This window comes from Rhinatrema bivittatum, chromosome 2, assembly GCF_901001135.1.
Source record: "Rhinatrema bivittatum chromosome 2, aRhiBiv1.1, whole genome shotgun sequence".
Classification (NCBI taxonomy): domain Eukaryota; kingdom Metazoa; phylum Chordata; class Amphibia; order Gymnophiona; family Rhinatrematidae; genus Rhinatrema; species Rhinatrema bivittatum.
Window position 1 is genome coordinate 215,883,344 of NC_042616.1, and position 20,492 is coordinate 215,903,835.

The 20,492-nt window shown below is 43.0% G+C and overlaps 1 protein-coding gene across 3 annotated transcripts in view; it reads left to right on the forward strand.

Moving 5' to 3' along the window:
• Positions 1–20,492, forward strand: part of SNX10 (sorting nexin 10) — a 141,172-nt gene that overhangs the window by 93,313 nt on the left and 27,367 nt on the right. For all 3 annotated transcript variants that reach the window (XM_029589157.1, XM_029589156.1, XM_029589158.1), the window contains exons 3-5: positions 62–148; positions 2,448–2,548; positions 5,178–5,276. In XM_029589157.1, the coding sequence (XP_029445017.1) occupies positions 62–148; positions 2,448–2,548; positions 5,178–5,276 (287 nt within the window). The remainder of the gene's footprint in view (positions 1–61; positions 149–2,447; positions 2,549–5,177; positions 5,277–20,492) is intronic.

Here is a 20,492-nt window from a genome sequence, read left to right on the forward strand (position 1 = left end):
TTTTTTTCAGCAGCATTCTGTATTGTGAAATGTAACTGTCTGCTACGTTATGCCTTCGCAGGAAGTGATAAGCGTTTGGGTGCGGGATCCTAAAATCCAGAAGGAAGATTTCTGGCATTCATATCTAGACTATGAGATTTGCATTCATGTAAGTAATCAATGGCACATTAGTTGTGTAATCAGCTTAAGAAATATTAATTGGGGAGTAGGAGGAGGGGGGGGGGGCGTTCATAACCACAGCTATTGGACTCCTGTCCACACTGCAGGTCTTGAGCTTGTGGCAGGATTTGTGACTGTGATCCTCAAACACCATTTTGGAGCTCATCCCTGACTAGAATAGGTAATTCAGGACATGTTGTGTTTGATATATCCCCTGAGCTCAGAACAGTTCTTCCATACGGATTTCCCCCCTCCGAGTGTATGATAATTGTGCCACCATTTATTTTCAGTAAGTATTAATAATATACCTATGAGGTGGAAAGGGGGAAGGCGTTTTGTTCATTTTCTGAGGTGGGAGGGAATGAGGATATGGAATTGTACCTTCAGAGCCAGGTGCAAAGATCATTACGACCTGCTGCCATTGTTCCTGTCCTAGGGCATATGTGTGTGCGGAGAATATTAACGGTGAGTAGTGGGCACTTTGTATCCTCCTTGCTTCTCAGGGAGAGGAGGAGATGGCTCTGCAAATGATTATTCACTGCCCACCGTTATTTGTACTGGGAGGGGACTGGTAAGAGCCAAATGAACTGTCTGCATTGGCTGATGGTGTGTAAAACTGTCTGATTCTCTGACCTTTTTGTAGGTGTGGGGAGGGTGAACTTCCATTTTGTTCTCTGCTCCCCTGCTTTTGTTGGTCCATAAATAAATGTATTCCCCCCTCCCCCCCCCCCCCAGCAGAGAAAATGTTTCAGAGCACTTCTGGACCCAAGTGAAAGCAGTTTCTGCAATCTTACGTTTTTAAAGGTTTTGTAAACTATTCTGGTGTGGAGCTGTAGCTAAATGACAGGACCCATGTCAGCTCAAAAACACTTTTAAAACTTTTAACGTGCTCAGAAATCATATGAACTGCCAGTGCTTTCTCCAAATGTGCTGGAACACTTATTTTTTGGTATCGGAGGAAAATAAAAAGGATGGAACTTAACAGAAAAGTAGGGGAGCGGTTTAGAACTGAATTATCTTGGCATATTGGTCCATTCTTCTGTGAACTGAGTAAGGCTTAAGCTGTAGGAGGTTGTTAATTTTTTATATAACTGTTAGTGTCAATTGTAAATACTGCTTTGAACTTTGCATTTTTGCTTTGAACCTCCAACTCAGATTTAACATACTAGAACAAAAAGGAATAGATATAAATTGCCATACCCTAGTCTAGTGCACGTCAGTCACCATTGGGTCCAGTTGTGAAGATTATGCAAAATAACTCAGATCATGGACCAAATATATCTCATGAATATGTAATGTGGATACCTGGTCAATCTGACCAGGACTGGAATTGGGATCCATAGTCCTAGCTGATTTATACCTGTCCTGTGAAATAAATCTACAGATTGTCAACTATTTACAGAATGCTTATATATCACGATCGACCTCTGTTACTCATCCTGCATGTTATGTACTTTATCTACACCAAATGTTAATTGTATGTTTGCTGTACCAATCTCATCTGTCTGTCAGAGGCTAAGGCCTAATGTAGCACTCATATGCATTAACATCCTTAAACTTGTATTTAATGTCATCCTGTATAATCTGTCAGTTCAGCTATACCAATGTTATTGACTCTCATGTGTACCATTTATGATAGATGTACCAGTAGCTTAATCCAGGAAGGGGGCTGTGTCTAGGTCATCCACCCTGTGCTTAATACCATTGTACACTGCCTCTTGTGAAAGTTTACTTTCAAAAAGGCAATCAGTAAATCATGCTAAATACATAAAATATAAACTATATATATATATATATATATATGTGTGTATGTAAAATGTGTGTGTGTGTGTATGTATATATCTCCTGTAAATGGTTAGCAAACTTTTAAAAAAAATGTTATTTTAATGTAACTTGTTGAATTTTTGCTTTGGGAGAAAAAAGCATATCCATCTACCAACCATCCTGCGGGTCTTTCTTGGGGGCACTTAATTGACAGTGCTTTGATTTGGGTGTGTTTATTTTGTTTCTGTTTGGATTTCTTCCAGATGTCCAAAAGACTGTATGTGACTGGCATACATAATGTTAGGAGGAAAACCATGCATTTCCTGCATAAAGTTCTTTCAAGTGTCCTCATATGACATAAAGCAGAATTGTATTAGCAAAGCCTTAATGGACTACTAGCACTATGGGAAGTTTGCATACATGCAGTTTATTTTAATGACCAACTGTACTTTATGAAATCCTAATGCTTTACTGATGTCTGACTGCCTGCAGGCTAAATTAAGAAGTGTGCCCTTTCTTCACAGACCAACAGCATGTGTTTCACACGGAAAACATCTCGTGTGAGAAGACGCTTTCGGGATTTTGTGTGGCTCAGGCAGCGACTTCGGAGTAACGCTGTAGTAATGTAAGTTTAGACTGAATCTTTAGCTTGTCTTCTTTGATGTCAGGAAAACCTCTTTAAAAAAAAAATAAATATAGGAACGTAAGCAGATGTTGATAGATGAGGATCAGTTGGCTTACCCAGTCTGCTAAGGGTACTTCCCAGCTGTTAGAGGTACAAAGTTGGCCACTTGCAGGCTATTGCTTTTAATTCAGATTTGCTTTGTCACCCCCCCCCCCCCCCCCCCCCACACACACACACACACATTTTGGTCCTCTACCATTCTGGGTAGATGAGCATACAAGTTTCCGGGCCTAACTGAACAGCATTCAGGTGCCGCCCCCCCCCCCCCCCCCACCATTTCTTTTGCCCACCCTTTTCTTACTACTGCCATCCAAATCTGTCCCAAGCATGCTTAATGTCCGTCCCAGTTTGACTGTTTTGTTTCCACCACTTGCTGTTCGGGTATCTTTTATGATTGTTATTATGTGATCCACACTGGACAGATATTTATCATAGAAGTAGAGAATATAAAATTTTAAATTAATAAATCAATAAACACATTTACCACTCTCCTTCAGTAAAGAGCTATTTCCTCTGATCCTTCTTCAGCTTTATATCATGTCACCTTGTCCTTGAATGTTTTTCTTCTGTGGAAAATCTATATACGATGACTTGTGCAGACTTATTTTCTCTCTGGAATGTTACAATTGACTTCAGAATTAACTGCGGTGTGTTCTGCTCATGTTGCCTGCATTGGCAAGTTTAATTCTGGGTGGTTTTGTAACGGCCTGTCTGATACAGGAGATACAGAGCCTTTCACCTCTAGGCTGTTGGTCCAGGCCAGTAGTGGCCACTTTCTTTGTGAATGGTGGCGTTTGTGAGTTGAATTGGCGGGTCACAGTCCAGTGCACGGTTGCCCACATTACTAAAATGCCACCATCACAAGTGGCACCTTTGTTTGGCCATCTCAGTGGAGATGCTGAGGAGTGCCCTCACCTCCGTTTGAGGCAGTTCCTCCAGAGCAGTGTTCAGGCACATCGATAGGGCAGAGTTGCAGAAGCTTGTATGGTTAATCACCGAGGCCTTCTGACCCTAGCGAAAGGATGCTTTCCTTCCTTCTGCCTGTGCTCTGCTGCCCCTTGACTGCTCTCCCTCTAAATTATTCTTCAACTTAACTAGACCCACTACTTAGGTCTCTTAGGAGTGCCTCTCAATCAGTTTTCTCAACAGGGTCGCTGATTATGATTCTTTAATAATGGTTTTCTCCCTTCCCTGCATGTTACACTAGTTGCTGATGATTAGTATTGTATGTGATCATTATTCCACTGTTGAAGCTTTTTGCACTGTATTTGTTGTATTGTTTGTTCTATGTTTATTGTTTATATTGGCTGCCTTTAGTGCAGACCTTATACTGTTTCCCTGTAACACACTTTGATCTCATCTGCTAGAAGAACGTGTAATAAATAAATAATTGATTTACAGGTTTAAAATCTTTAAAATTTTGTAGGGTTTAGAAAAATCTGGAATTATTTGGCAAGACTTGGAACCCACCCAGGGATCATAACTGCCTATAGCACTGACTTCCTTCTGCTATAGGCAGTTAGGAATCTCGCCAAATAAAAATCCAAGTTTTTGTAAATCCTAATTATAATTTAATATGTGCTGGGGACTGTCCTACTATGAATCTCACCAGTCACATGTGTAGTTTGCTAGAACCACATAGTGACACTTCATAAATAGTAAGAAACTCTGCCAGCAGCACACATTAATTTATAACATCAAGCAGTAGATTTGTTGCATGACTGTGATGATGATCTAGCATACTGTCAGATCTATGCTTGTCAATAAGGACTTCTTCACCAGACATACGAACCTCCGCTCATACCAGGTGATGTTATCTTTATTATAATAAAGTGGGCAGGAAAGGAATCAATTTGGTTAATTTAGAATAGTGTTTCTCAAGCCGGTCCTAGAGTACTCCCTTGCCAGTTTGGTTTTCAGGTTTTATCTACAGTAAATATGCATAAGATGGATTTGCATGTACTGTCTCCATTGCATGCAAAGCTATCTCATACATATTCACTATGGGTATCCTGGCTAAGGGGTACTCCAGAGCCAGCTGGAGAAATTTCTAAACCAGTGTATTGCCTATCTCCACATTAGCCCTTGGATAGGGAGGGGGGCATGCTAATCTGGGCATGAATTAACTTGCCCTTCAGTCTTGTACCAGAAGAGCTGAATTATGAATGCTGTCTCTGCAGATAAACACAACACCTAGAATGTTTTGGTGAAAGATCTCACTTGGGAGCCTAGTTAATCTAGCTGAGCTTCAGATATAAATAAATTATTTCACTCTGGAACGAGGAAGCAGCCAGGGCTAGCTCTAGGCTAATTGGCACCCTGTGCAAAAACTAAAATTGTTCCTTCCCCGTTTTCGTGACAGTGGTGCACTGTGCACGCTCTCTCTCTTGCCCCCGTTTCCTCCTCTCAGCATCCTCCCTTTCTTCCTCCCTACCCAGTTTCTCCTCTCTCTCACCCTCCCCAAATATTCACACCCACTCTTTGCCTTTTAATTGAATCCTTCTACTAATGATACAACTTTATCGGTGACTCAGGTAATTAAGACTTTTTTTTTTCTTTTCTTTTAAAGAGAATTGCCAGAACTCCCACCTAAAACCCCCTTTTTTAATGCCAGCAACGTTCAGCATGTGGACCAGCGACGGCAAGGCTTGCAAGAATTTCTTGAAAAGTAAGTGTCGTCGAGTTAATCACCAGGAACTGTTTTTCACTAGGCTTACAACTGAAAGGCTTTTTATGTATTGGAGGCAATTTTGTAATTCAAGTGCACTGGAAGAAGTCCATCTAGAAAGCTTACCCACACATATATAAATACACACACACACACACACAAAATCACCTGGACTGGATGGTATACACCCCAGGGTTCTGAAAGAACTAAAAAATGAAATTTCAGATCTATTAGGAAAAATTTGAAATCTATCATTAAAATCATCCGATGTACCTGAAGACTGGAGGGTGGCTAATGTAACCCCGGTATTTAAAAAGGGCTCCAGGGGTGATCCGGGAAACTATAGATCCTATAGATCCTATAGAGCCTGACTTAAATGCCGGGAAAAATCGTGGAAACTGTTATAAAGAATAAAATCACAGAGCATATAGATAGACATGATTTAATGGGACACAGCCAGCATGGATTTACCCAAGGGAAGTCTTGCCTCACAAATCTATATTTTTATGAAGGGGTGAATAAACATGTGGACAAAGGTGAACCATTAGATGTGGTATATTTGGATTTCCAGAAGGTGTTCGACAAAGTACCGCATGAGAGGCTTCTAAGAAAACTAAAAAGTCATGAGATAAGAGACAATGTCCTTTTGTGGATTACAAACTTGTTAAAAGACAGGAAACAGAGAGTAGGATTAAATGGTCAATTTTCTCAGTGGAAAAGGGTAAACAGTGGAGTGCCTCAGGGATCTATTCTTGGACCAGTGCTGGAAAGGGGTACAACGAGTGAGGTGATCAAATTTGCGGATGACACAAAATTATGCAGAGTAGTTAAATCTCAAGTGGATTGTGAAGAATTGCAGAAGGATCTTGTGAGACTGGAAAATTGGGCTTCAAAATGGCAGATGAAATTTAATGTGGATAAGTGCAAAGTGATGAATATAGAGAAAAATTAACCCTTGCTGTAGTTATACAATGTTAAGTTCTGTCTTAGGAGTTACCTCCCAGGAAAGAGATCTAGTCATCAGAGAGGATAATACATTGAAATTGTCAACCCAGGGTGCTATAGTGGTCAAAAAAGCAAACAGTGTTAGGAATTATTAAGAAGGGAATGGAAAATAAAACTGAGGATGTCATAATGCCTCTGTATCACTCCATGGTGAGACCACACCTTGAATACTGTGTGCAGTTCTGGTCATCTCATCTCAAAAAGGATATAACTGCACTGGAGAAAGTGCAGAGAAGGGCAACCAAAATGATATGGGGCATGGAACGGCTCCCCTATGAGGAAAGGCTAAAGAAGTTAGGGCTGTTCAGCTTGGAGAAGAGACGACTGAGGAGGGATGTGATAGAAGTCTACAAAATCATGAAAGGTCTTGAACAAGTTAATGTAAATTGGTTATTTATTCTCTCAGATAATAGAAGGACCAGGGGAGCACTCCATGAAGTTAGCAAGTAACTCATTTCAAAAAAATTGAAGAAAATTCTTTTTCACTCGGTGCATAGTTATCTGGAATTCATTGCCAGAGGATGTGGTTACAGCAGTTAGTGTAACTGGGTTTAAAAAAAAGGTTTGGATAAGTTTCTAGAGGTTAAATCCATAAACTGCTATTATGGTAATTAATAAGCAATAATACCTTGTGATCTATCTAATATTTGGGTACTTACCAGGTACTTGTGACTTGGATTGGCCACTGTTGGAAACAGGATACTGGGCTTGATGGACCCTTTGTCTGACCCAGTATGGCATGTTCTTATTTGTTATGATCTAAAAACCTAATATTACAAATAAAAGGGAACCTTCTCAATTATTTTTTCTACTTATTTTTACTTTTGCATATTCAAATACTTAAAAGGATGAAAAACCAGTTCATATAAACTTACACACTCCAATTTTTGTGGTTGTGTTGTATAGGTCAACAAGTTTCAGTCGTTACTAACAAAAACATCTCTTGCTATTTTTAATTGATTTTATGTATGAAGATCCTTGTGCTTTCCCATGAGTTAATGTCTCTTATAATTTGAAATCTTGTATGGATAAAACACTTTACTGTCTCCCAATTGGACTCCTGTCATATAGGTGAAACACTTTATAGTTTCCCAAATAAGGTGGAATTCTTTAGAATTATCAAAGAAATGTAGCTGTGGCAGAGTGCCCTATAGAAACCCTCAGTACACCTTAATAGACCGGGCCCGGTCCGCCTTAACACAGGGCATTCTGGGTCCAGGGTATCTCCTCTGAGCAGGATTAAAGTGTAGGCTCAGAGGAGAGCAAGGGGTAAGATGAGGAGATGGCAGCTCCTTTTAAATACTGCTTGGTTGTGGTGATTGGTAAGAAGTGTTGCTGAGGTAAGCTGCGTCTACGTACCATTTGAGTGTATGTAATAAAAGTGTGCAAGAGAAACCTGGAGTCCAGGCTGTACTCTATTCTCCAACCAGCCATAGACAACTCATGCTCTGTGACATATGGTGTAGGTCAGGGATATTCTGCACTAAGTGACTGCACAGGCAGAAGTCCAAGCCTCCTAGAAGTGTCTGAAAAGAGAAATGTACTGGCAAGAACTCTGCTTCACTGAAGGAAGAGAGAGATTTTTTTTTGGAAAAAGTGTTTGCTCTAATCAACGCACAGAGAAACACTAGTGCAAAAGCGCACTGAAGGAAGGAAAAAAACCCTGCAGAGATTTTTTTTTCTTTTCCCGGGGGCCTCTCATGTTCACACTCAGCGTTGGCACAACAGGCCAAGGGGGCTATCCCAGCCTGTCTAGTCAAGGGTCAAGCAGTGAGTAAGAGATGGACAGCCCAGCTTCCTATTTCTGGAGAGATACTTATAGGGATTTATTTCCTGGAGAAAAGAAGAAAGAGAAGCCGGAGGGCTTAAGAGAAGTGCACAGCAATGTATTTCTGCATTATAGCAGTTCCCCAGACCCAAGAGCCGGCTGAGAGGGAGAATCTGAGACTGGAGATGTGTCAAATGGAAAAGTCAGTTAGATCAGTGGGGCCAGTGAAAGCCACTCCCAGATGCTGTCTGTGCCCAGAGATAGGAAGGCAGAAGTAAATGATGGCAGCTGGTCACTGAACTACAGGAGATTGCAACAGATGTGACTCAATGGGAGGCGGAGCTAATGCAAGTCGCCAGAGAGAGCACTATGGTAGTGTGTGAACTGAGAAGAACCGCCAGCCTGCCTGACGAAGCATCAGGAAGAGCTAGTGATGATCAAGCCTAACCAGGATTTTCTCAGAGACTGGCCTAAGGATGGTGCTATAGGGAGCCCTGGCAATGGGCCAGAACCCAGAAACTGCTCTGCTGGAATAGATAGTAGATCGAAACTCAGAAGGGCAAGGACAGTTCCAGTCATGACAAGAGGAAAATATAAAAGACTTGCGAATGGACTCATGATAAATGGGGGTACCAGGTGCAAGGGAACTTGTGATGGGAGGACAGGAACCCCACACATGGTTGCAAATAGGAGAGCAGCGCCCCTCTAGTATGGCTAACCCACTCACCGAGGGCGGTGTGACACAGGAAGCCAAGGGGATAAAGCCAGAACAAGAGGTTGTAGAGGTCTGGAGCCCAGGGGTTCAGAAGATGGAGGAGAAACCAGATCGGTTTGGGCAAAATTGGGCCATTACCCATCAGCAAGAGAAAAAGACTGAGGCAGCCAGGACTAGCAAGAAAATGGAGTTTTTGGAAATTCAGCCCAGAGAGGACAAGATGGCAGAGACTGGTGAAATGGACATTCCAGAGAATTGGAGCCTGGGGCTAACCAGGGTGGGTCACCCAGAGAACCAAGAGGACTTGAGGGGGGTGTAAGAGAGCCTCATCTAAAATCCCAAAAGGTTGGGGGAGGGGTACTTCGGTAGAGGAGGAAGCTGCTCTTCATAAAAAAAAATCCCCGGCGGGTAGAGTGCAAGGCATTCCATGGTGTGGAACCTCGTATCCTAAGGCAGGCGGGGGTTAGAATGAGAAGAAGGCTGTCCCAGAGCAAGCCTGGCGGGGTCCTGCTGCGAGACATAGCCCTAGTAGGGGCAGATGATCAGTTGGGTAGGATTGAGCTTGGGGAGTGGGGGGCAGGTATGCGGCAGAGTGCCTTATAGAAACCCTCAGAATGCCTTAATAGACCGGTTCCAGCAGCCTGGGCCCAGCCCACCTTAGCACAGGGCATTCTGGGTCCAGGGCGTCTCCTCTGAGCAGGATTAAAGTGTAGGCTCAGAGGAGAGCCAGATGAAGAGATGGCAGCTCCTTTTAAATACTGCTTGGTTGTGGTGATTGGTAAGAAGTATTGCTGAGGTGAGCGCTGCTTCTGTGTACCATTTGATTATACGTAATAAAAGTGAGCAAGAGAAAACTGGAGTCCAGTCTGTAATCTGTCCTCCAACCAGCCATAGACCACTTGTGCTCAGTGACCGCAGCGCTTTGCCATTTCCCAAATCTATATAAATAAAAATGTAAATGTTCGTTTGTTCAAAATCTTAAATCTCTGAAAGTACTTCACCAATTGCTTTGAAATTTTGACACAACGTTGCATTCGAATACGCGTGTGTTTTTATATACATATATTATATAGATGTCACACCTGTGACAGGTAAAACATGCTTTTTGGGAAAAACAGCACCATCTGTTGGATGTAAAAGCAACACACGCTATCTACAATATAAATGGGCTCTGACCGATGGACCGCAAATGCGCAGTAGAGAGCAGCTCTACCGCGCATGTGTGGACCATTGAGCTCTGCGCTACGTGCTGGGTGTCACAGAGGGGAGGAGGAAAGGGCAGACGAGTCGCCGCTTTGAGAAACGGCTCAGCCTGTTCCTCCGCCGCTGGGGAAGGGGGGGAGGGAGTAGGGACTGCCAGACAGTTACACACAGGAGGAGGAAAGGGTAAAAGAGTCACCGAGCCAGTCCGTCCACCGCCGGGGAAGGGGGGGAGGGAGTTGGGAGGCCGGAGCAGAGCAAATGCGCATTGTGAAATTAAACATATTAGAAACGTGCGCTTTCTTTTTTTTTTCTTTTCCATTTAACCAGACTGAGCCATAGCAACGCGTGGCTGGGTACAGCTAGTTATATATACATTTTATTTTGGCATATTCTGCCTTTACACGGGGAAGGTCATTTTTCAAAGCCATTTCAGTGAGTAAAACAGTGCTTTCCCCATGGAAATAGGCTTTTTGAAAACTGCCCATCTTGCGTGCGTGCATATAAGTTATTTTGCCAGTGATAGGGGACGGTGGGCCTCGTGAGGGGTTTGCACTTGTGTGCATACTTTTGAATGCAGATAAAATCATAGAAATCAGAAGGCAGGTTATATTACAAAGTAGCACAAAAACTTAAAAATGAAATTGATAGTGATGAATTATCAATTGAATGATCCTTCCTTAGAGGCAAAGTCCATAGATAGAGTGCAGTATAATAAGATTCTCCTCCGAGTCGCCTCAAGCCTAGCTTGGGATAACAAGGGAATTTGCAAAAGGCCTCCCTGAGCTGAGTGCAGCACCCTTCCAGGTATATATCGATGGAGTCGAACAGACAGAGTGGAAGAGGCCAGATGTTATATTTTAAGTTGCCTTGAACAGGCAGCCAGTGAAGCAGCTTTAAAATAGGGGTAACGTGCCCCCTCCTATTGACACTAGACAGTGGGCGTGCTGCTGTAGTTTGCACCTTCTGCAGTTTATGAAGTTTATTCGGTGGAGGACCCATATACAGGGAAATGCGATAATCCAGGAGGGTGGTAACAAGTGCCTGGATCAGAGTGGCCAGAGCAGCCTGTGCCAAATGATCAGTTGGGTGCTGGGAAGCAGTCTAGGCCTGTAGACGAGCACCATCTATTGGCTAACTTCATGTACAGAAGAAATGTATCTATTGTTTTTCACTCTTGCCTTCCTTGTGAGCTATTTTAACCCTTCTCAACGTGTGCAGTTTCAGCAGAGCCTAGTAGCATCCTTCTCACTGTTTTCACAAAGGTTTGACCGTTTTCTTCAACAGTTAAAACAAGAATGTTCACCCAGCACTATGAAATTTGCTTTCTTCACCCTTTTGCTATTTTAGTTTGCTTAATCCAGTCATTCCCTCTTTTTTTTTTTTAAATGCTTTTCAACTCCATGTAAAAAATGCTTATGGAACTGGTTTATTTTCACTTATATTCCACAATTCTAAGCATATTCATTGCAGATTACAATAAATATGAGTAAACTACAGAAAGTAAATTCAAGCTGTCTTTCTAGAGACAAGATAGCTTCCATTAAACTGTACCCACTGGCCTGGGCATAGGATGACTGTTGAAATTGGGGGTGCACCAGATGGGACAAACCCCTCCCTTCCTTTAACCTCACCACATAAAAATCATGCCCAAGCCCCAACACTGCCCCCCCCCCAAACACACACACACACACAGATCTCCTTCCCTGACTACCTGAGCTCCATGTACCATCCTCACCAGCAGGAGGAAAGGCACTTACTTCCTGCCAGCTTGCCTGTTCCCATCAAAATGGTGCCATTTTAGCACTGCTTCATACTTTCAGACAACCCAAATTTGCAAGGCTGATATCATAGATGATGTGAAGAATAGGGAAGAATATTATGAATGCCGTATCACCCTTCCAAAAAAGACAAATAAATTTGGTCTGTATTTAACACTGAGATAGAAACTAAATGCAGAAGACAGAGATAGGAATGGTAAAGCAGGATCAATTGTAAATTATTGAAAAACATAACATTTTGTGTATAATGTATAAAAATGTCCTCCTTCAGAAGATCATATGTTCTAATAACTAATTAGAAAATAAAATGTACCATTTTTTTCCATCTTCGTTGTCGTGAGGGTATTTTTTCACCGTACTTACCTTGTCTCTTTAAATTTTTCCTGGTTCCTTTCTCTAGTTATTATTTTTCTTTATTTTACCTTCTTTCTGCATTCATCTCTGCTGTCTTTTTTTAAATAGTCTTTTCTTCTCTTACATATTTACCTCTTCCATCATCTCCATCTTTCCTCCCTTTATCTCACCTATCTTTGTTTCTCTCTCTTTTCCATCCCATTTCCCTTTCTTTCACCTCTGAGTCTCAATCTTCTTATTGCTGGTTGTCTGCCATCTCTTTCCCCAGCAACTCTTTTCCTTCTCCTCAGTGGTTAAATCCTTTTCTCTGCTCTGCCCCAGTTCCCTCCATTCCATTGTCCTCATCTCACTCCCCCTCTCTCTTATACATCTCCCTCCTTCCTCCATCATCTCTCAGCTGGACTGTCCGAGATCTCTTACTCTTCATAATTGCCCCTCTACACTCACCTCCTCATTTTTCCCTCCTCCCAGCTCTCCACTATCTCTTTCCCCTATCTTCCTCATGCCTTCACTCTCCGCCTACCTACCAGCTGTTCCTCATGCCCCTCTGACGAACCCACCACAAATCATTCAGCTCTACCTCATGCCTCTCTCACTCCCCTCACCTTTCAGTCCTTCACCTGCAGCAGCGCAGTATTATGGAGAACTGTGTAGCCACCATACTTTTTCCCCACTGCAGCTGCATTTTCCTCCTATTTTCATAGTGCATGTTTCCTTTTTAAACAGAAAAAAGGAGGCATGCACTACAGGAACAGGAAGTACGGTGGCTTTACAATCCTGGCTGTATCAATCTCCTTGTATTTTAAGAACATAAGAGCATGCCATACTGGGTCAGACCAAGGGTCCATCAAGCCCAATATCCTGTTTCCAACAGTGGCCAATCCAGGCCATAAGAACCTGGCAAGTACCCAAAAACTAAGTCTATCTCATGTTACTGTTGCTAGTAATAGCAGTGACTGTTTTCTAAGTCAACTTAATTAATAGCAGGTAATGGACTTCTCCTCCAAGAACTTATCCAATCCTTTTTAAACCCAGCAACACTAACTGCACTAACCACATCCTCTGGCAACAAATTCCAGAGTTTAATTGTGCGTTGAGTAAAAAAGAACTTTCTCCGATTAGTTTTAAATGTGCCCCATGCTAACTTCATGGAGTGCCCCCTAGTCTTTCTACTATCGGAAAGAGTAAATAACCGATTCACATCTACCCGTTCTAAACCTCTCATGATTTTAAACACCTCTATCATATCCCCCCTCAGTCGTCTCTTCTCCAAGCTGAAAAGTCCTAACCTCTTTAGTCTTTCCTCATAGGGGAGTTGTTCCATTCCCCTTATCATTTTGGTAGCCCTTCTCTGTACCTTCTCCATCGCAATTATATCTTTTTTGAGATGTGGTGACCAGAATTGTACACAGTATTCAAGGTGTGGTCTCACCATGGAGCGACACAGAGGCATTATGACATTTTCCATTTTATTAACCATTCCCTTCCTAATAATTCCTAACATTCTGTTTGCTTTTTTGACTGCCGCAGCACACTGAACTGACGATTTCAATGTGTTATCCACTATGACGCCTAGATCTCTTTCTTGGGTGGTAGCTCCTAATATGGAACCTAACATTGTGTAACTACAGCAAGGGTTATTTTTCCCTATATGCATCACCTTGCACTTATCCACATTAAATTTCGTTTGCCATTTGGATGCCCAATTTTCTAGTTTCACAAGGTCTTCCTGCAATTTATCACAATCTGCTTGTGATTTAACTACTCTGAATAATTTTGTATCATCTGCAAATTTGATTATCTCACTCGTCGTATTCCTTTCCAGATCATTTATAAATATATTGAAAAGCACGGGTCCCAGTACAGATCCCTGAGGCACTCCACTGTCTACTCCCTTCCACTGAGAAAATTGTCCATTTAATCCTACTCTCTGTTTCCTGTCTTTTAGCCATTTTGTAATCCACAAAAGGACATCGCCACCTATCCCATGACTTTTTACTTTTCCTAGAAGCCTCTCATGAGGAACTTTGGATTTTCAGAAGGCATTTGACAAATACACTACATCTACCAGTTCACCTTTATCTACATGTTTATTAACCCCTTCATTGTGAGGCAAGACTTGCCTTGGGTAAAGCCATGCTGACTTTGTTCCATTAAATCATGTCTTTCTATATGTTCTGTGATTTTCATCTTTACAACACTTTCCACTATTGTTCCTGGCACTGAAGTCAGGCTAACCAGTCTGTAGTTTCCCGGATCACCCCGGAGCCCTTTTAAAATAATGTAACCCCAATATTCCATTTTTTTACTTCCGTGGTTCTCCTGCTGAGTTCTGCACATGTGTAGTAGTACTTCAATTGTTCCCCTGCTGCTGTGGAAGGGGAGAGCAGGAGGCAAGAGGGATAACGTGCTGCCCACTCCATCACATGCTGAAGTGCTGACTGCTCTGTGGATGCAGTGCTTGCTGAAGTACTGCCCCAGCATTCCCCTCTGTTAATGGCGGTGCATGGAACATATTATAGAACACATAGAAACATGACAGCTGAAAAAGACCGCATGGCCCATCCAGTCTGCCCAGCCGTCCAATTAATTTAGCATTCTAATTCTCATCATTTTCTTAGAGGTCCCCTATAATTATCCCATGCTTTCTTGAGTTCAGATACTGTTTTTATCTTCACCACTTCCACTGGGAGGCTGTTCAACACATCCTAAGATTACTCCTGAATCTAACCTCTTTCAGCCTTATTGCATGACACCTTGTTCCAAAGCTTCCTTTCTGTTGAAAAAGGCTCACTGCCTAAGGGCCATATTCAGTCGCTGGCCAGCTAGATGGATAAACTTATCTTGCTAACTCTGCAGGGATATTCAGTGGCGTGGGCACACTGCTGGATATCCTCACTATCTTAAAATTAGTTGGCTAACTTTAGGAAAGCTCTTTGACTGTACTAAAGTTATCTGGCTGTGATAGCCAGATAAGTGCTGGAAATCAGTGTTTATCCAACTAACAGCTGGATAGCCAACTCTGCTCTGCCCTGCCCTGCCCCTGAGTTAGGCTGATCAGCATGGTGTCATTTTCAAATCCCACGATTTGTCTGGCTAAGTCTGAATTTATCCAGACAAATGGCGCTGAATATTGTCTTCATTGTTTCTTGTTTGATGGTACGCGTGCATCACTGTATACTAATGTTACACCCTGGCCATCGGGCCCGTCAGGGTCCTACATGGAACATTATCAAGGTCAACCAGAACCTAGTGATGATCAGATTATTTACAACAGAGGGACAATGAAAACTCTAGAAAGTCCATGCAGATGCATGGCTTCACATCCTTTCTTGTTCTAAGATGATTTACTTGATATTGTTTTTATACTTTTCTAAAATAAAAGGTGCCCCTTATACTATGGACCACACCCTGACTCTTTAAGCATTCCCTTTGCGGTGTTCACATTGTTCTGGTTTGAACTATATTTCTATTTCAGTGCCACGCCCACATGGGATTTTGGCAAGGACCAGCAGTTCATGAACACAGAGCCATAATGATGAGAATGGTTACGTGGGTTAAGCTTTCAAAAGCTTTAAAAATCAAATATCTTATTAGGCATGAAATATAAATCATAGCTATGATCTTTTTGTTTTGTGTAACTGCCAACTGAGTTCTCTTTTTTTTTTTTTTTTACAGTAATTGCCACTTTGACTTGTGCCTCAAACAGATGTGAGGTCATCACATCTGTTTGCTTCCTCCTTCTATAAATGACTTGTGTCTTCAGCCCTTCAAGTTACTTGCAGAATATTGAGGGGAGTATTTCCTCACATAATTTAGCGGTGTGGGTCTAGATGTGGAAATCTAACAGAGCAGTAGAAATTCCCCTTGTAATATGAAGTCATTTAACTATCTGCTAACATCGGCCATTTTAGTGGTAGCTGTGGGCCACCTGTGACCATTGTTTTTTTTTTTTTGTTTGACTTCTTAAGAGAGCTTTTCCAATTTATTGTAACATAGTAAATGAAGCAGATATAGACCCAAATGATCCATCCAGTCTGCCCAGCAAAGTGTTTAGGGTTGTAACTGCCGCTCCATGCAGGTTACCCCCATGTGGAATTCTTTCATCTAAGGTGACTACTGGTTACCCCATTTCTTCATTTACATCCTTTAGCCCAGGGGTAGGCCACGATCGTGGAGTGCCACAAACAGGTCTGTTTATCAGGATATCCACAGTGCATAGGCAGGAGATATATTTGCTTACAGTGGAGGCAGTGCATGAAAATATACTTCATGCATATTCATTGTGGATATCCAGAAAACCAGACCTGGCTGTGGCACTACAGGACCAAAGTTGTCTAGCCCTGCTCTAGACACTAGGGGATTCTCTGTGTTTGTTCCACGCCCTTTTGAATTCCATTACCATTCTTGTCTTCACAACCTTTTCCAGGAGGGCATTCCATGCATCCACCACCCTTTCCGTGAAGAAATATTTCCTGACGTAGTTCCTACTCCCTTGGAGTTTCAGATCATGACCCCTAGGTCTACAGCTTCTTTTCCATGCTGTTTCTCAGCACTAAACCTTCGAACATTCTGCAAGCTTTCTTAGACCATGTCTTATTCTCTCTGCTTCTTTAGGTGTGTCCCTTCTGTTGTAAATGAAACGCTTGAGGACAGTCAGGATTGGATCCACCAATAGGTGGATTAGGCAGATACCTATATGCAGGCATCTTGCTGTGTGTCACTTGTTTTATCTCATCGGTTGTGGCACCACTCTGCCTTGGGGGGGAGGGGAGGCGATGCAGCCGGCTGTCCACATTCCTAAGGACAGCTAGGAGTATAAATCCACTGCAAGGAAAGCCCAGGTTTTACTCAGACTGCTTCGTGAACATTCTTGGTGCTGAAACACAGGACCACAAAGTGAGAACCAAACTCTACATAAAATCATTCTACAAAGATTTTCCTCCACAGCTCAAAAAAATGTACAAAGGTGTGTGATAGCTTCATTCAGCTGTTAAAACAAGAAGTTTTCCGTCAAAAAGCAGGCAGGAATTATCCATAATGTTTGAGTGATGTCATCTGAGGGTGCCATCAAGAACTCCGCTCCCAGTGCTCAGTAAAGACTTTACTGAGCCTGCGTGGGAGTTCCCGCGCACTTACATTGCCTCATGAGTCTCTCGGTCTTTTTTTTTACTTTGAGCTAACCACACACTCATGGCCAGTCTCTCTTTAAGATGTTTTGGTTTTTTTTTTTTGGCATTATTGCTCTTATAATGCCTCGTTGCTGCTTCTGTTTTTCTCACCACTGCTTCAGCAGCTCCTCAAACAGAACTTAAGTTTTCTGGGGGGGGGGGGGGGGTGAAAAATAGAATTAAGTTAGTAAGGAAAAACACTAGGCAAAGAAGGCCTCACTCTTGGTGGCTTCAGGGCCTGCATCTGTGGGTGCTGGATGTCTGTCGCAGATACGTGCTCCATCTGCTGTCGCTGCCTGGACCTGGATCGTGACTCCTCCAACTGCTGCAGCTGTGGATAGATGTCCCCTAGGGCGTAGCAGTACTGATCCTGGAAGATGGAGGCCCTAAGGAAGGCACCAACAGGTTAAGAGCCTGAAGTCTTTGAGCGAGGTTGAACAGTGACGCTTCTTGTCTGGGAGCGAGGCATTGGCTGCTCGACGTAGGATATCAAAACAGGAGTGTTCCTCCCTCTCAATTCCATAAGAACAGGAAACTCCCTCTCACTACAGCTGGTTCCCAAGTCTGTCTCAAGTTAGGATTTGAGCATGGTGTGGAAGCCTATGGCACGAGGTGAGTCCCTGAATGACAAAAGGCTCTCCCTTCAGGGCTATCCCCCTCAGAGCCTAAGTAAAGATCAGCACAGTAGGTGCATGGCTCCACTGGAGCGAGACTCTCCTTGACATCAAGGCAGGCGATCCCCTTGGTGCTGAGCCGTTTAGTTTACCCAGACTCAGGGTACCATCCAATCCATCAGCAATGAAGTTCATGTTCTAGGGCGCAGTCAATACATTTGGTGCGGCAAATCAAAGTGCTTTCATGTTTGTATTAAAATAGTGTGCGAATAAACATAAAAGTCCTGCTGCTGGTACTCTGGCATGCATGAATGTGCTGCCAGCGCTGTTTGATGAGAGGAGTTGACACAGCTGGCATGGAGCACCTCAGAGCTGGCTGTTGATATAGTAGAATGCAGCTGTCACGGCGCCAAGTTCCACCTCAGCTTTACAGGCAGTGCTTAATGAGGATGAGCTGATCTGGGTTTCTGAAGAGAATCTCTCTCCTCTAGCTCCAGTGCAGAGAGCCCCTCAGCTATTGCAGCTAGTGTAGAATTTATTTGCTTCCTTAAGCCCTGAAGACCAAAGAGGAAGCTCAGAACCTCTCCTGTCCAAGATGGAAGAAATTCTTCCACATAGTGGGGCCACCCAAAGTACCACACTGGTGCATAGCTCTCCTTAAAGAGTTTTTAGCAATGGGAGTAAGTTCTTGCTCTGAGGTAGTGGAAACTCCTCCAGCGAAGTCCCTTCATGAATCAGAAGAGAAAGAAGTGGTCTCATTTAATTCTGAGGTCCTACCAGATATTTCCTCCTCAGACCAGTGGTCTGAGGAGGTCATCCGCAACATCTGAAGATCTTCTCCTCAGGCCATATTCCTTCCCGACGCACAGGTCTTTGCCAGTTTATCCAAAAACTTGGAATAGCAGAGACCCTATATAGAGATGTATGCTGAAGCAAGTCCAGCAGGGTATCTGAAAGAATGCCCTGTGTTTGGAGGAGGAGGAAGATTACACAGGGATTCCTTCAGATTTCCTGCTGGACTTGTCTCATCATAGCTCTCCACTAGAGGGTCCTTGCTGTCAGTGTCAGGAAGGAATAGGACCTGAGAACAGATGTTTTCTGGCTTCTTCAGTTCCTGTGGACTCCACAACTATCCTGCTTCACAAACTTCTCAAGGACATGCAGATGAGAATGTGGCAGACATCATCATCATAACTCTAGTGGCCATGAAATTAGACCTAAAGTATAAGGTCCAAGCCTCCCCAGGATTTGGGGTGTGATCCAACTACCACACCACTCCGTGATAGTGGAGTCAGCATTTAAATGTGCTAAACATTCTAGTGATCACTCCACATGCCACCTCCCAAGGATCCAAAAGCACTGGATGTGTTTGAGGGGGAAAATGTCTTCCAGAGATTCATGCTGAGTGCCTGGATTGTGGTTCACCAGCTTTGCATGGTGCAGTATTTGCATGAATATGTTCAAAAGCTAAAGCTTTTGATGGAATTATATAACCCCAGAGCAGGCAAACTTCCATCGAGCAGTAGAGAAATATAAGAAGCAGCTCATCCATTCCATATTTATTTTATTTATTTATTTATTATTTTTATATACCGACATTCATCTCAATTGAGATATCACACCGGTTTACATTCAGGTACTGTAGGTATTTCTCTATCCCCAGAGGGCTTACAATCTAAGTTTTTGTACCTGAGGCAATGTAGGGTAAAGTGACTTGCCCAAGGTCACAAGGATGACAGTGGGACTTGAACCTTGGTCTCCTGGTTCATGGTCCACTGCTCTAACCACTAGGCTATTCCTCCTCCCTATTTTCAGGATCTACCATATAAAGAGCTTTGGATACCACAGCCTGGACTTAGGCCACTTTCATAGAAGCCTGAAGGCTTGCATAGTTGCGAGCAAGTGGCCTTCATGAAGATGTGCATGATCATCTTGCAGATGTATCCTGTACGAGGACAACATGTTCAGGCAATAAAGTTCAAAAATACTTAGTTATCAGCAGCGATGGGGATCCAACCAGCTCCTGTCACATGCCAATATTTTTCCTACAATCATCCATTCTTCCATTGACATGCTTCCTCTATTTTCAGTGTCATCGAGCTCCTCCCACCCTTCAACAGCAGCTGCTGCCTGCTGGAGGTTAACAGTGGGGAAAAACGTCAGTCAAAGACTCCGCAGCTTATCAAGCTAAGCCTGGAACCAGTTTTTGAGAACTCTGACCTGCCTTCTTTAGTGGGGGGAAGGGTTTGGTCCATCCTACCAGAATGGCTCTGTGTAATTAAAGACTGGTAGATCCTGAAAATTTTGAAGTATGGCTATCACTAAAGCTTCTCTTACTCTTCACTGACCCAACAGAGTTTAGTCTTCAGCTCCAACCTGGCTCAGTTTGCCCACCTGAAGCTGGAGGTAGTCACTCCTTCAGCACAAGATAGTCGAGCCTATCCTTTCTCAGGTGTGTGACCAGGGATTGAGGTTTATATTGAACTTGTGGAGACCTGAACAAGTTGTTGGTTCAGGAGAGGTTCAAGATAAACTCCCTCCAGATGATTCTTCTTTTCATTTGATCGAGGAATTGAATGTGTTCTCTGAATATGAAAGATGCTTATGC